Source organism: Engystomops pustulosus, chromosome 2, assembly GCF_040894005.1.
Source record: "Engystomops pustulosus chromosome 2, aEngPut4.maternal, whole genome shotgun sequence".
Lineage (NCBI taxonomy): Eukaryota > Metazoa > Chordata > Amphibia > Anura > Leptodactylidae > Engystomops > Engystomops pustulosus.
In genome coordinates this window covers 227,136,841-227,151,458 of record NC_092412.1, presented here as the reverse complement: position 1 = coordinate 227,151,458, position 14,618 = coordinate 227,136,841, and the positions used below count along the sequence as shown (strand labels likewise).

General features: G+C 40.0%; 1 protein-coding gene across 3 annotated transcripts in view; it reads right to left on the bottom strand.

Annotated features, from left to right (window-relative positions):
- Positions 1-445: 445 nt before the first annotated feature.
- SPECC1 (sperm antigen with calponin homology and coiled-coil domains 1) overlaps positions 446-14,618 on the bottom strand; it is a 251,247-nt gene continuing 237,074 nt past the window's right edge. For 2 of the 3 annotated variants that reach the window (XM_072138379.1, XM_072138380.1), the window contains 2 exons: positions 3,244-3,303; positions 446-1,451 (listed from right to left, as the gene is read on the bottom strand). In XM_072138379.1, coding sequence (XP_071994480.1) covers positions 1,362-1,451; positions 3,244-3,303 — 150 coding nt within the window. In that variant the 3' untranslated portion in view covers positions 446-1,361. The remainder of the gene's footprint in view (positions 1,452-3,243; positions 3,304-14,618) is intronic. The other variant, XM_072138381.1, reaches the window with a different exon arrangement.

Here is a 14,618-nt window from a genome sequence, read left to right as displayed (position 1 = left end):
TTCAGCATCTATTTTTTTTAGCAAGATAGATAACAAGATCTTAAAAAGTTAACAGAATAGCAGTGGTGTAACTAGAAGCCCCAGTGCAAAGTCTGTGCCGGGCCCCCGACTATAATGTATGGTTTATAGTAATAGTCTTCTCATATGGGAAAGTGACACCATAAGGGCCCCCTAGACCTCTTGGGCCCAGGTGCGACCGCAACCTCTGCACTCCCTATAGTTACGCCCCTGCAGAATAGTTTACTTCCTGTATAAAATATATAGGCCTATGGTATATTTAATCTTGGTAACCAGTGTGTAAATCTCAGGCTTTTAAATTCCTTATAGAATATAAATAACATCCTAAAATGAACATTACTAAAAATATTTTAAATGCGATCAACATAAAAACTTGACTAAACCCATAGGAATTTTTTTTTCTGATGAATTCCCTTTAATCCATTGAAAGATTATTTTATGTCAATAAATATAAATCACAATACAAGAACAATCTGGAGGATATTTAATATTAGTTGCAATTTATTTCAAAGGGATAACCATCTTCTCCATTACAATATTCTGCTATCACCGACAAAAACAATCCAAGTTGTCCTATCCAAGGCTTGTCAAGCTGATGCCTCTGGCTATAGTGACACTATGGGGGGTGTGAGGGAAAATAAGGACCGACCCCCTTTACTTTTTGGGAATTGCATATGTGAAAGTAAGTCCATGGTGTCTTGCTTTGTCTGCTGGTAGTAAAGGGTTAATCTATCAGGAAATGCTTTTGTAACTAAAGCATGGCACTTCTCAGAGATGATCTTGTACAACGTGAACGTGTGCATCTCATGCAATACAAAAAAAACTGGTGACTTGTGAAGTAATGTCCACTCTCGGATGTTAGATGTCCCTTCACCCACCTACATTAATTCTTCTAGAAATATCCAATCCCGTGTAATAGACGTTAACAATCTGTCTAGTAGTGTTTAATTGACAAATGTTTACACTTCCTAGTAAAGATAATGCACACTCATTTTTCTGTGACCCGCAGAAAATTATGTCCGTCGTTGGTGTGGTTGAAGGCATCTCAGACCCTTGTGGATCAGGAACCTCAGAAATAGTGTTGTAGGACTTAGTGTATCCGTGCCAGAGGCTGATGGTAGGGCATACTGAGCGTGGCATTACAATTCTCACATTTGATGATGGAAGGATTGAGATATCATACGTCAAATCGTCAGCACCTGGTTTCAAGAACTCAACATGTTGGCAAGTTGCATCCACACATTGATGTTACAGCGTGTAGCTCCGCTCTCAGCGAGAAAGACCTGATCAATAAAGTGAATGTGTGCTTCCTCTGTAGCCGTCTTCCTATTCACAGCCTTTCTTTAGGTCTCAAAATACTTGTAGATCTGAGACACGTACTGCATCACACTCTGCCAGTCTGGACGATCTGTGAACATCAACTCATTGAGCTCCTGCAGAGAAAAGAAATTGATCAGTGAGAGATGACACCAACCAGCTGTCCTCTGTAGTACACAGCCACTGCTGGTAAACCAGACCTCAATCACTATATATTCTTATATAAAGACGGTTTATCAAGGAGCGGAAACTTTTTATAAACTATAATCAAAATAGGTATACTATATTAAATAACAAGTAGTATTCATCTCACTCATCCCTTGCAACTTGATGGATCAGTCTCTACCTCCTTGTCCCATTTCATAGTTACGCAGTAAACAAGGTTGGGTAAAGAGTCCATCAAGTCCAACCTGTTATTCTACAGTGCTAATCCTGAGGAATACAAACTATAGGATAAACACCAATTATTTAGCATTTAAGGGGTTCGTCCGACTATTTAAAAACTTAGCAGGTGGGCGGGGGCTTTTAAAAAAAAAAATAAACCGGGGCACAACTTCGACGGACCACAGCGTGGGAGACCAGGAGTGCCAGAGTTTTTTTTACAAGCCCTCCCCAACCTACCATTTAAGTTTTACAAATAGTTGGACAAACTCTTTATCGGGAAAATTCCTTCCAAACTCCAAATTTGGAGCCGTGTCCTTTGGTGATTGTCTGAATTAACTTTTCCTGTTTGGTGAAATAGAAGTGGAGAAGTGAGGGGATTACTGTAGCCCCTTAACACATTTTGACATAAATATATTTCAAAATGCCTTTAAGGATGTATGAAGAGGGTTCACCGGATGAGTACAGGCGGTCCCCTACTTAAGGACACCCGACTTACAGACAACCCATAGTTACAGACGGACCCCTCTGCCCACTGTGACCTCTGGTGAAGCTCTCTGGATGCTTTAAAATAGTCCCAGATTGCAATAATCAGCTTAAAATTGTCTGCAATGAAGCTTTATTGATAATTCTTGGTCCTATTACAGCAAAAAAATTTGAAACTCCAATTGTCACTGGGGCAAAAAAAAAAAATTGTCGGGAACTACAATGATAAAATATACAGTTTCGACTTACATACAAATTCAACTTAAGAACAAACCTACAGTCCCTATCTTGTATGTAACCCGGGGACTGCCTGTAGTTATTTTGTTCTCTTTGGGGGGCAGGGGTAATGCAAGTCCCCGGCTTCTCACCTGCTTGATTAACTTAAGTCTCCTCCCTTCTGAAGATGGGGATTTTTCTTGCGCCTACAAAGTTTTCAAATATTGAACCCTGTACTGGAGTGCTGGAATTTTGTAACATTAGAAAAATATTGCATACATCTATATTAAGATTTTGGATCTGATGTGTATTTATCAAAGTATCACCTTTTTCCACATTTTTGCACACAATTGAGATTTTGGCCATTTGTCACCAAAATTGAAAAAGACCTAGGTCAAATAAACGCAATTTTTTCCTGGGAATTTAAAAAAATTTCTGCAATAATGGGGATTCCCGTTTAATATTTTAAAGTTGCCCCCCACTCCCAGGTAGGGGGCCAAGTTTGGTATGATGGAATATATTTTTCCACAAAATTGACACGTATATTTTTAGTTTTTCGATTGGATGTGAGGCTGCATTGCATGGAGATTTTCAGTCATGGAGTCACTCTTTTTTTCTTTTAAAGAGTTGAGCGTTTTTCTTGTATATTTTTCACGTTTTTACGAGCATTTATAGGAGAGTGTGCTGATTTGTTTAATTGCTTGTTTAATTAGTTTTTTGCCTCTAGGGATGAATTTTTTTATGATTTATTGCCTTTGGATTATGTGTGTTTGTCTGTGCGAGGTGTCTGCATAATTTATACAAAAATAGAATACCGGTACTTACCAAACTGGCTTTAATTCCTATGCTTTCTGCCGCTTGGAAGGCTAACATTAGATTTCTCTTCTGCAGAATAAAAGAAATGCAAAATATTAAGAGAGAAACGCCATTTAAAGCATCATCTTGGATTTATTTACATCAAATGGAACATTTCTGACTTATTCTGTGGAGTGATGTTATGGTCTTATATCTCTCATTTGTAGATACAGACACTTGGCCAAGCCGTGTAGGAATGCTTTTGGGGAGATTGTAGGAATATTTATCAGCCAACTTCTTCCTTCTATGGGGAAGCTAAAGTTGTAGTATGAATGTTTGCCAAAATCGACAAGGCTGGCACATGGGATTTACGAACAATATACAATTACAACAAACAGTCATAAAAATGGTTTTTTTTTTTTAAATGAATCCCAGCAGAGTAGCAAAGTCTTCCCCCATGATTCCCAAAACATTCTTTTCCTACAATCCATTTCTTATTTTTGCAGCTGGACCAAGGACTCAATCCCATTACCATATTTTCTGAATGCCATAACAATAACGGACTCTGGTTCTGATGAGGAATTTACTACAGCCCAACAAGAAACAGACAAAATTTAGAAATGTTCCATTTCCCACCATTCCATCTTTTTTCTTTTTCTTGGACTTGACCCCATTGCTTTTCAAGAATGTCATGGATCACATAGAAAAGAAATAGACATTGCTGACGTGAAAGATCCTCAAGAGAAGGAGGTAATGTCATCATATGACATCTGCCCGACAATTACTGCCCAGACAGGAAAAATATTCAATAGCTATGACTGGTTAGTATAGTTTTTTATTAAAAAACTGTGTCTAACATTCTGATATCATTACAGGCGGTCCCCTACTTAAGGACACCCGACTTACAGACAACCCATAGTTACAGACCGACCCCTCTGACCTCTGGTTAAGCTCTCTGAATGCTTTACTATAGTCCCAGGCTGCAATACTCAGATGTAAGGTGTCTGTAATGAAGCTTTATTGATAATCCTTGGTCCTATTACAGCAAATAATGTTTAAACTCCAAATGTCACCGGGGCCAAAATTTTTTTTGTCTGGATCTACAATTATAAAATATACAGTTTCGACTTACATACAAATTCAACTTAAGAACAATCCTCCAGACCCTATCTTGTACGTAACCCGGGGACTGCCTGTATTGTAAAAAGTGTTGGACTGTGTATTGTATTTTATCAGGCTGTGGGGCGACTATTGACACCACCATGGTCAACACTGGAGCAATTTCTACTTAGCCAAACTACTTAAAGGGGTTGGCCACTTCACCTCATGTTTTTTGTAATGTGTGTAAGTGTTGGGGGCAGGATATTAGGTAATTTATCAAGATACATCTATTAAAAGTTCTGCTCCGCTTTCTTGATATGTAAAGTGAAGGCTCTTGTCTGCAGCCGGACATTCCTGTCCATAAAATGACTGCAGATGGAGAGTGATGTGATCTCTATCTGTCACCGAACAATCGTTAGTTAGAGATCACATGACCCTCCATCTGCGGCCATTTTATGGTCAGGAATGTCCGGCTCTGGAGGTAAAAGACAGGAGGCTTCACTTTACATATCAGGAAAGTGGCACAGAACTATTAATAGTATATTGGGAAATAGTATATTGGGAAATTACCTAATATCCTGCCCCCCCATACCTATACACACATTACAGAAAATATGAAGTAAAGTGGCCAACCCCTTTAAGACACTTCGATACAGTTAAAGTATATAACTGCCTAAGGATATCAGCTATCAGGGCATCTGAAATGTGGATATTACTCTGCTTACCAGGATAGTGCATCCCACAAAAGTGGTACAACTTGAGTGAAGTTTTTGAGCATATAGTCAGAGGATGAAAATATAGCGGATGTGAGTCTTACATTGACAGAATGGAGTGAGTGGGTTGGACAGTAGACGGAGGTAAGTGGAGGTTCAGAACTGTCTAAAGCTTTGTGGATGAGGGTGATTTTTAAATGGTATTTTGTGCTGGATAAGCAACCTGTACAATAACTGGTTACCGGTAAGTATAGCATTTGAGGGTTTCATGATGAGTAAAGGGCACAAGATACCGTAAATCCTAGATTTGTGACAGTTGTCAAAATCTCAACCAAATATTTCTCATAATTGACCCTCATATGGTCAGTCGTATAAAAAGGTAGACAGGAAGAGGATGGAGAACCCTATGTGGTACTATTAGCCATTTTGCTTTGACAGCTCACAGGTCCTCGGTATTCACAGCTATAAAATGTGGGAATCAGACAATCTATGAAGAAACTTGTTTTCCAGGAAACTATCATTCTGCTCCGTGTTTATTGACCCGCTGTGACTGCCCACAGTGACCCGGGGTCTTCTCTTAGTGCACATGTATGTGTTTGGCTTCCTCATAATTAGACTTTCATTTGAGAAGTGACATAAGATTCATAAACCATCTTGGCGCCTGTGAGGAGGAGGTTAAACGTGCTCAGAAAGATCAGGATTTGTGGTTTTAATCATATGAGATGACAGACGTGTGGCTTCATTACAGCCTTTGCTTAAAAAATAATTATGAAATATTTCTAAAGGAGATTAACCCCTTCAGGACTAAGCTCTTTTCCATTTCTCATTCTGCACATTCCAAAATCCATAACATTTTTATTTTTCCCTTTGCAGACCCATTTGAAGGCTTGGTATCTGTGCGACAAATTGTACTTTATAGAGGGGCTATTTAATATTTCATAAAATGTACTGTAAAGCTGGAAAAAAAATTCTTAATAGAATTGTACCAAATGTATTTGTGTCATTTTCTTACAGGTTTGGATTTTATGGCCATAACCATTTTTTTTTTTTAATAAAATTTTTTTTTTTTACAAAAAACACTGGAATACACAACTTTTTGCATTATCATATTATGATAACCCTCTGTGTAGGGAGCTGTTTTAAGGACATCTACCAGCAGATTACTATTACTTACCCCCTCCTGTCCCATCCCACATGTCCCAAGCTTCATTTCTTCATATATTTGCATGGCCACATTTCTGTAAAAAATGAGTTTATAAAATATGCTAATTATCCTGTGGTGCTCTGCAGAGCACCAGCAGGCTCCACCATAATATAATCCTAGCTGCGTTCAGGGAGTCGGTGATGTCATCAGGTGGCGTGTGCCAGAAAAGGGAGAGTTTGATACAATAGGTTTCTCTCTGGGGCAACCCCTGAGGTTTATATGGGAGTCCCTGAATGATGAAGGACAGGGTGCCTGTCATGGTGAGACAGCCTGATCCGGGGATCACACGGAGGCACGTTGTGCAATTCAACTTACAGTTCTTTATTCAACTTCAAACAGCAGGAGACAGCCTTAACTTCAGAATACAGCGGTACGTCAGCAGGCTGGAGGGCTGATGGAGACAGCTGGTCCGCAGGAAGGTTTGCTGTACCTGGTGATAGCTTCAGGCTGGGCTGGTAAAGATGGAGCCGAGTCCAGATGGTGAACCTCTGCTCTGGGACTCAGTCTTCTCTGACTTGCCCTGGGTGCCTGAGACACCTCTGCTTCTTGGTATTATGACACTGTCTGGTGCAGCTCTGTAGGAGCTGCACTCTCCTCTGCTTGCTTTGCTGACATGTGCTCCAAGATGGAGTCTCTCACTTCTGACTAGTTCCGACTTTCTGCTCTCGCCATGTGCTCCCGCCCACCAGGGGTTTTTATACTCCATGGTGAGGTGGTAGCACCTTCCAACCAGCTTCCAGCTTGCTTTACAATAGTATAAAGATTCTTATTGGATAACAACATTTCACATTGATAACTCTTGCCTTACCAGGCAGTGGCTACAGCTACAATTACAAAGTTTTCCATGTTACAGCCTCCGACATGAAAGGGTGCACTTTGGCAACACCTACCTAACCCTTTGCATCTGCAGGGGTTTTGCATGTGCTAAAACTCCCTGCTGCAGTACAATCACGGCAGGAAGAGGGAAGTTCCGAGGGAACAGGGGAGGGACCTGCTCCTGCACAGTGTAACAGCCTGTGAAGATACAACATGAAGGGGTTCTGGAAAAAAACCATGGGCATTAGCATACTTTTAAAATTTCACTTTAGAAGGAAGAAGGCCATGGATAACAAGTATAAGAAGATGACCACAGTCTTGGTGCCTGGGTCTATGAGTAAGCGTGATTTTGATGGTAGTTTTCCTTCAAACCATATATTAAATTATATTTATTTATGCAGATTTGTGAGTTATATCTCAAAACCCTTAAAGGGCTAGGCCTTGAGAAAACTTCTGGACATGACAGAGTGGGGTCCTCTGCTTGGGATGAGGCACAGTGAAGAGCTCCTGCTTAGCACTTGACTATCTTTGTCAGTCCAATAGACATAACATGATGATGAATATGGTAATATGATCCCGAGTATAGTAGTTGATAGATTAAGAACATGTTTTCAGGTTGATGAAATTGAAACAGGTCTCTAGTATCAAATAATGTGATTTATATTATACAGTAGTCCTTTTAGACAATGAATAGATTATGAAATATGAACACCCTCTGGAGAAATGACACATTGTCCTACCAGTGATTAACACATACGGTGTTGGCAGCGTTCCTCTTCGGACTTGGGGCATGTCACTACATGCAAGAGGTAAACTCCAATTTCCCACCTTGTATGTCCAGTCCCCTGCAGAGCTGGAGTGGTCTGCAAGGGGCTATTATTATCACAATGTTAGAGCTCTAATTGCTTCATTAACACATTGTTGGGTCTCATTGCACTAAAAAGCGTGACTAAATACATAGTAGGTGTTATTTACAGGGTGTAGTATACAATACCAACTGAGAGTTCAACACTCACGGAATAGGGAAAAGGATGTACATTTTAAAACACTGCAAATAAAAACACCCTATTAATAACCATCACAACCTTAAAAGATAACTACCTCTTCCTATGACACTTCGAGAACACTCACACACTAATGAAGCATCACACATGGGAGCATCTCAGAACTTTAGTGGATTCCAGAGTTATTTCAACTAATGCTATTGTTACAATAAAATGAGTTAAAAAAAAAAGTCTTTTCAAGTATTTTAGGGAAAGTCCACAGCTATGTACAGCTATGTGGAAATGTGACCAAGAAAATTTTCAGTTGGCAGAATTGAGACATTTATTGTGTTTGTACTTTTGGAGATTTTGAATGTTTACAGAAGCAAGACAGTTCTAGGGAATCGGTGCAGCACCAGAGAAAAGCAGTGATTATAATGTAAAGCTTTTTTTATGGTTTATGGCTAAAGGTTTTATGACTTCCTGCACCAAAAAAGGATTTGGTACCACTTTTTTTTTTAAAGCAGGAAGGAAAATCATTTAAATACATATACATCTATGAAAAACTAAACACAATCAATGAGTTATTTTACAAGGGGTGGGAGATAATGGTTGGAGAAACAAAGGAAGAGACAGGTTGAAATGCAACCCTTATTTCCTTACCAATTGGGGTGCCAGGCTTGTTTACAGGCCAAACATATATTAGAACTTGCTGATGTCTTCATTATTCGCTAACAAATATATCATTTGCATGACCAGCTTTAATTAGTCCCTTCCTTAACCCCTACAAAGGCGGCATAGTCTTTTATGGACCCATTTACAAGTAGTAATGGTAGTATTGGTGGTGGGTGTACATTAGGAAAGAACTTGCAGCAAGGATAGAAACATGGCCAAGAGTCGACAGGCAGGATGCAATAAGCTGCAAGAAGCTGTATTCTGGAAACAGGTCAGAGGGCGATATCAGGGGAACCCCAAGAATTAGGCAATGAAACCAAAGGACGGTACAAGAGCGTAGTCCAGAGGAACATCTGCAAAGAGTTTGTATGTTCTCTCTGTGTTTGCATGGGTTTCCTCCGGGTCCTCCGGTTTTCTCCCACACTCCAAAAACATACTGGTGGGTTGATTAGACTGTGAGCCCCATTGGGGACAGGGACTGCTTTAGCAAGCTTTGTGCAGCGCTGTGTAATCTGTGTGTGCTATATAAATAAAGGAATTATTATTATAAGGCCAAGGTGAGACTCAGGAACATAGTAACATAAAGAGACAAGGTGACAGAAATTAAATCTCCGTTATGGTTCTAGGATCGCATGCGACGATCATAAACTGATTGCCTTAACAATCCATAAGGGTCGGCTCCAGGTTTCAATAGGTCCCTGGGTGACAGAACCTCAGTTGGTCCATTTGCAGTGAACTCTTGGCATTAAAAATTCAGAAACTAAAATATTCCTTAATTTATTATACCAAACAACCCCCTCATGGTTATTTTATTTATAGCCCCGCTCAACCCCTATGGATTCATCAGATACAGCCCCTCCCCCAATGGATTATTTATGTACAGCCGTATGTGGGCCCCCTCAGGAGCCCTGGGCCCCGGTACTTGCCAAGGTATGCCCAGTGCTGGCGCCGACCCCGACTCTACTATCATCTAAGAGTGGAAGAGCCATAACATTATCTTGCTAGGTGACATCAAAAGAAAGACGGAAAAGTCCACATGACGAGAGTACTCAAAGGAATTACGTGAGATAGCAGAAAGCCATTGAGTGTTTATCCCCCGGAAACTGGAAGCCGATGCTATGGTTGTAGATATGTCGATATTTGTATGAGTCATAATAGAAACAGCTGCAGTACAAATATTGTAAGTCATATTTTAATTGGGGTCAGGTCTTGTCTTATAAAGAAGGATTATCACTATGCAGCCAGGCTGGATAACAGTAATGAACTGAATAAGAAACTAGTGAATTGTCTACTTACGTCTGACATTGAGGTTAACTACACAATGGTGAAATGACGTCACACTGTAAACCAACAGAACTGATATAGCACCAGATATGCTTCCTCCAACGGTTTCCATAAAGATCCCAGTGAGATAAACTAATGTGGAAACAACGGACAGCACATAACTGATCCTATAGCTTGTTACGTGTCTTAAAGTTCTCATATTTACACAGCTGTATTACCCACTTATTTTATTACTATACAAATAAGACTTACTGGGTGTACTGTACCCAAGTAGCAAGTAACCAAGGGCATCCATATCAAGAAAATATCTGATAAATGGCTGACTGACTTCTAAATGTTTGCCTATTTGATGGTTTGGAAAGACAGAATGTAATGATAAATGTTTCCAATACAGGGGAGGACACCTATTTATGTCAGAATAGAAAGGGAAAAATACACACTGAATACCACGTCAGGTAATAGGTATCGGGGCCTTATCTTTTAGGCTATGTCTGGAACACGACCACCATATTGAAATCTTCCATGTTGGATTAAGGGCAAGTATTAGAAATCTGATTTTTGTCAGTTGATTTCTGGGACAATTCTGCTCTTGTTTTTGATGCTACATGTCCACTTACCCATTATCATTGATCTAGTATGACTTCTTTCAAGATGGCGTCCGTGCACCAGACATAACCAAAAAGAAAGTCCCCATCAACATTTGCTTGCTCAGAATTCCGTTATGTCATTCCCTTACGTATCCCAAATTAAAGGGTGTCCTGGGACTATTATTTTAATGAATACAAAGGACATGGAGAAAGAAATAATTGCGATGTAAGATGTTCATTCTCAAATTGGTTTCGGATTACGGAGACCTGCAGCCTCTCACGCAATGCTCCCTGGGAAAAGGTGTTCTCAGTTTCATGAAAACCATCTCTTTCTCCATGGAGTATTACCTGCATTCAGATAAAAGCTGGGGCAACCAGAGATTTTTTTTTTCCATCTTTTAATTGAGATTTAATCACAAATATTTATCCTATAAAACATATTTCATTTCATATTTCAGTTCATAAATGCCAACATCGCTTAAAACCAAGTGTAACATTAAAGGAAATCAACCACTCAAAAAACACAAAAACCCCTAGAAATACTCACCCACGCTCCTCTCTATCTTGATCTAACTTATAATTAGCACCACAGAACATGAGGACAAGATGTCCTTCTAATTATGCACACCCCTGCACTGCCCTCTCCCATGCTGGGAGCATGGGAGAGCGAGGTGATGTCACGAGAGAGGCGTGAATTCAGCATGGGAGAGGGAGGTGCGGGGGCGTGCATATTAGCAGCCCGGAGCACCGGACATCTTGTCCCTGCACTCTGTGCTGCTAATTATAAATTTGTTTTCTAGGTGATCCCAGCTTGTCATGACTAGTCATGACAGCGCCGGGATCAAGATGAAGAAGAGCGGAGAAGAGCATTTCTAGATGTATTGTGAGTGGTTGATTTCCTTTAATTAAATGTATCCCATAGATTGGTATAGACAAATGTCTAGGCTTATTGTCGTTAACATGCAAATTTGAAATTTTATTATGAATGCAAAAAATATCTATAAACTTTATTTTAACAAATGATGCCAAAACTTCTGTCAAAGTGATAACCTGAATACAGATCGTCATCTTTTTATTATGAATGTGCTCTAAAACCTTTCTATTTTCTCTTGTAGATTAAATATTAAAATATTGAAAGGACTCACAATCGGGGACAGGTTAGCCACGAAGTCTGTACTCACACTGTCAGCATTTTATAAAAATAAAAGACCTCACTTGACTGATGTGAATCTGTTCTTATCTGTGAATACCAAGTTCCACAGAAACAAAACTAAAAACAAAAACTAAAAACTTTTAAAACAAAAAAGACTTATCTTTACACATTGTTGTATATGAAATATATTTTTTTGAATTATTTAATTCTCATTTTTTCCACACCACTTATTTTATTTAATAAATGTACCACATTCTGCAGTTTTCACTCAGACCACTTGGTTTGATTATAGACTGACAGTCATGAATTATTTAAAGCAGTGACTTTATTTACACCACAGAAAAAAATCAATAGAAGATAACTCATTACATCACTACTGACAATAGATGATGTCACAGCTTATCTCCTCCTCCCTGTACAATGACCTCTATATAGATAACACTGACCCATCATTACATCACTACTGACAATAGATGATGTCACAGCTTATCTCCTCCCTCTCCCTGTACAATGACCTCTATATAGATAACACTGACCCATCATTACATCACTACTGACAATAGATGATGTCACAGCTTATCTCCTCCCTCTCCCTGTACAATTACCTCTATATAGATAACACTGACCTATCATTACATCACTACTGACAATAGATGATGCCGCAGCTTATCTCCTCCTCCTCCCTGTACAACGACCTCTATATATATAACACTGACTCATCATTACATCACTACTGACAAAAGATGATGTCACAGCTTATCTCCTCCCCCTCCCTGTACAATGATCTCTATATAGATAACACTGACCCATCATTACATCACTACTGACAATAGATGTCACAGCTTATCTCCTCCCCTCCCTGTACAATGATCTCTATATAAATAACATTGGCCCATCATTACATAACTACTAACAATACATGATGTCACAGCTTATCTCCTCCCCCCTGTACAATGACCTCTATATAGATAACACTGACCCATCATTACATCACTACTGACAATAGATGTCACAGCTTATCTCCTCCCCCCTGTACAATGACCTCTATATAGATAACACTGACCCATCATTATATCACTACTGACAATAGATGATGTCGCAGCTTATCTCCTCCTCCTCCCTGTACAACGACCTCTATATAGATAACACTGACCCATCATTACATCACTACTGACAATAGATGATGTCACAGCTTATCTCCTCCCCCTCCCTGTACAATGACCTCTATATAGATAACACTGACCCATCATTACATCACTACTGACAATAGATGATGTCACAGCTTATCCCCTCCCCCTCCCTGTACAATGACCTCTATATAGATAACACTGACCCATCATTACATCACTACAGACAATAGATGATGTCACAGCTTATCTCCTCCCCTCCCTGTACAATGACCTCTTTATAGATAACACTGACCCATCATTACATCACTACTGACAATAGATGATGTCACAGCTTATCTCCTCCCCTCCCTGTACAATGACCTCTTTATAGATAACACTGACCCATCATTACATCACTACTGACAATAGATGATGTCACAGCTTATCCCCTCCCCCTCCCCTGTACAATGACCTCTATATAGATAACACTGACCCATCATTACATCACTACTGACAATAGATGATGTCACAGCTTATCTCCTCCGCCTCCCTGTACAATGACCTCTATATAGATAACACTGACCCATCATTACATCACTACTGACAATAGATGATGTCACAGCTTATCTCCTCCCCCTCCCTGTACAATGACCTCTATATAGATAACAGTGACCCATCATTACATCACTACTGACAATAGATGATGTCACAGCTTATCTCCTCCCCCTCCCTGTACAATGACCTCTATATAGATAACACTGACCCATCATTACATCACTACTGACAATAGATGATGTCACAGCTTATCTTCCCCTCCTCCCTGTACAATGACCTCTATATAGATAACACTGACCCATCATTACATCACTACTGACAATAGATGATGTCACAGCTTATCTCCTCCGCCTCCCCTGCACCTCTATATAGAGAACACTGACCCATTATTAGACAATAGATGATGTCACAGCTTATTTCCTACCCCATCCTCTCAGCAAATGGGTTTTTAACCATTAATTATGAAATACATAATTGGGGACTAGCACTCAGCATTGACTTTCTATTAGTAATTGTCACTGAATGTTGACCAGGGTTTAACAAACCCATTGAATCATTTGTTTCAACATGCTGTACAACTGTTTAACTTTTCTACGTTTCTTCTGGGAATGCATAAGCAATGCACAAACACTTTCTACATCTCTGTTACATCTCTCTCCTAGGCTACAGTCACTGATTTTTGGATACGTTCAGCATATAAGCCTGGAAAGCTCCCAGCATGTATAGTAAATGTGTCCATAGATATATTCTGGTAGAAAAGGCATCCTCTTTTACTCTTTCCGCACAGCATAGGTTGCAGAAAGCTACTTTTTCCCATCCTGCTTCCTGCTGCAGAGTGATGTATATGCTCAGCTGAGGCCGCAACAGCCTATGGTGGACAGATGCAACTGTATGGCATCTGCAACACCCCTGCCAATACATAGGCAGGGCGGTAGTTGCGAAGCACGTCCCCTCCAGGCCAGGAGCTGTTAGGGGAGTCACAAACCCTCTATGAAGGTTCTGGAACCTGGTCATTATGTAATAACTGCTGTAGATCCTGCCTGAACAGGCGATAGTTAAGTGGGTGTAGAAAGTTATTGACCAGTGAGTTGGCGATATTGTAACCTGGAGTGTGATTGGAGATCACAGGCCTCTTGGACCTCATGCTCCTTCTTAGGAGCCTGCTCTTTACCACCAGCTCTCTTGAGAGCACATCCTCTGAACCGCAAGGTCTTTCTACAGAGAC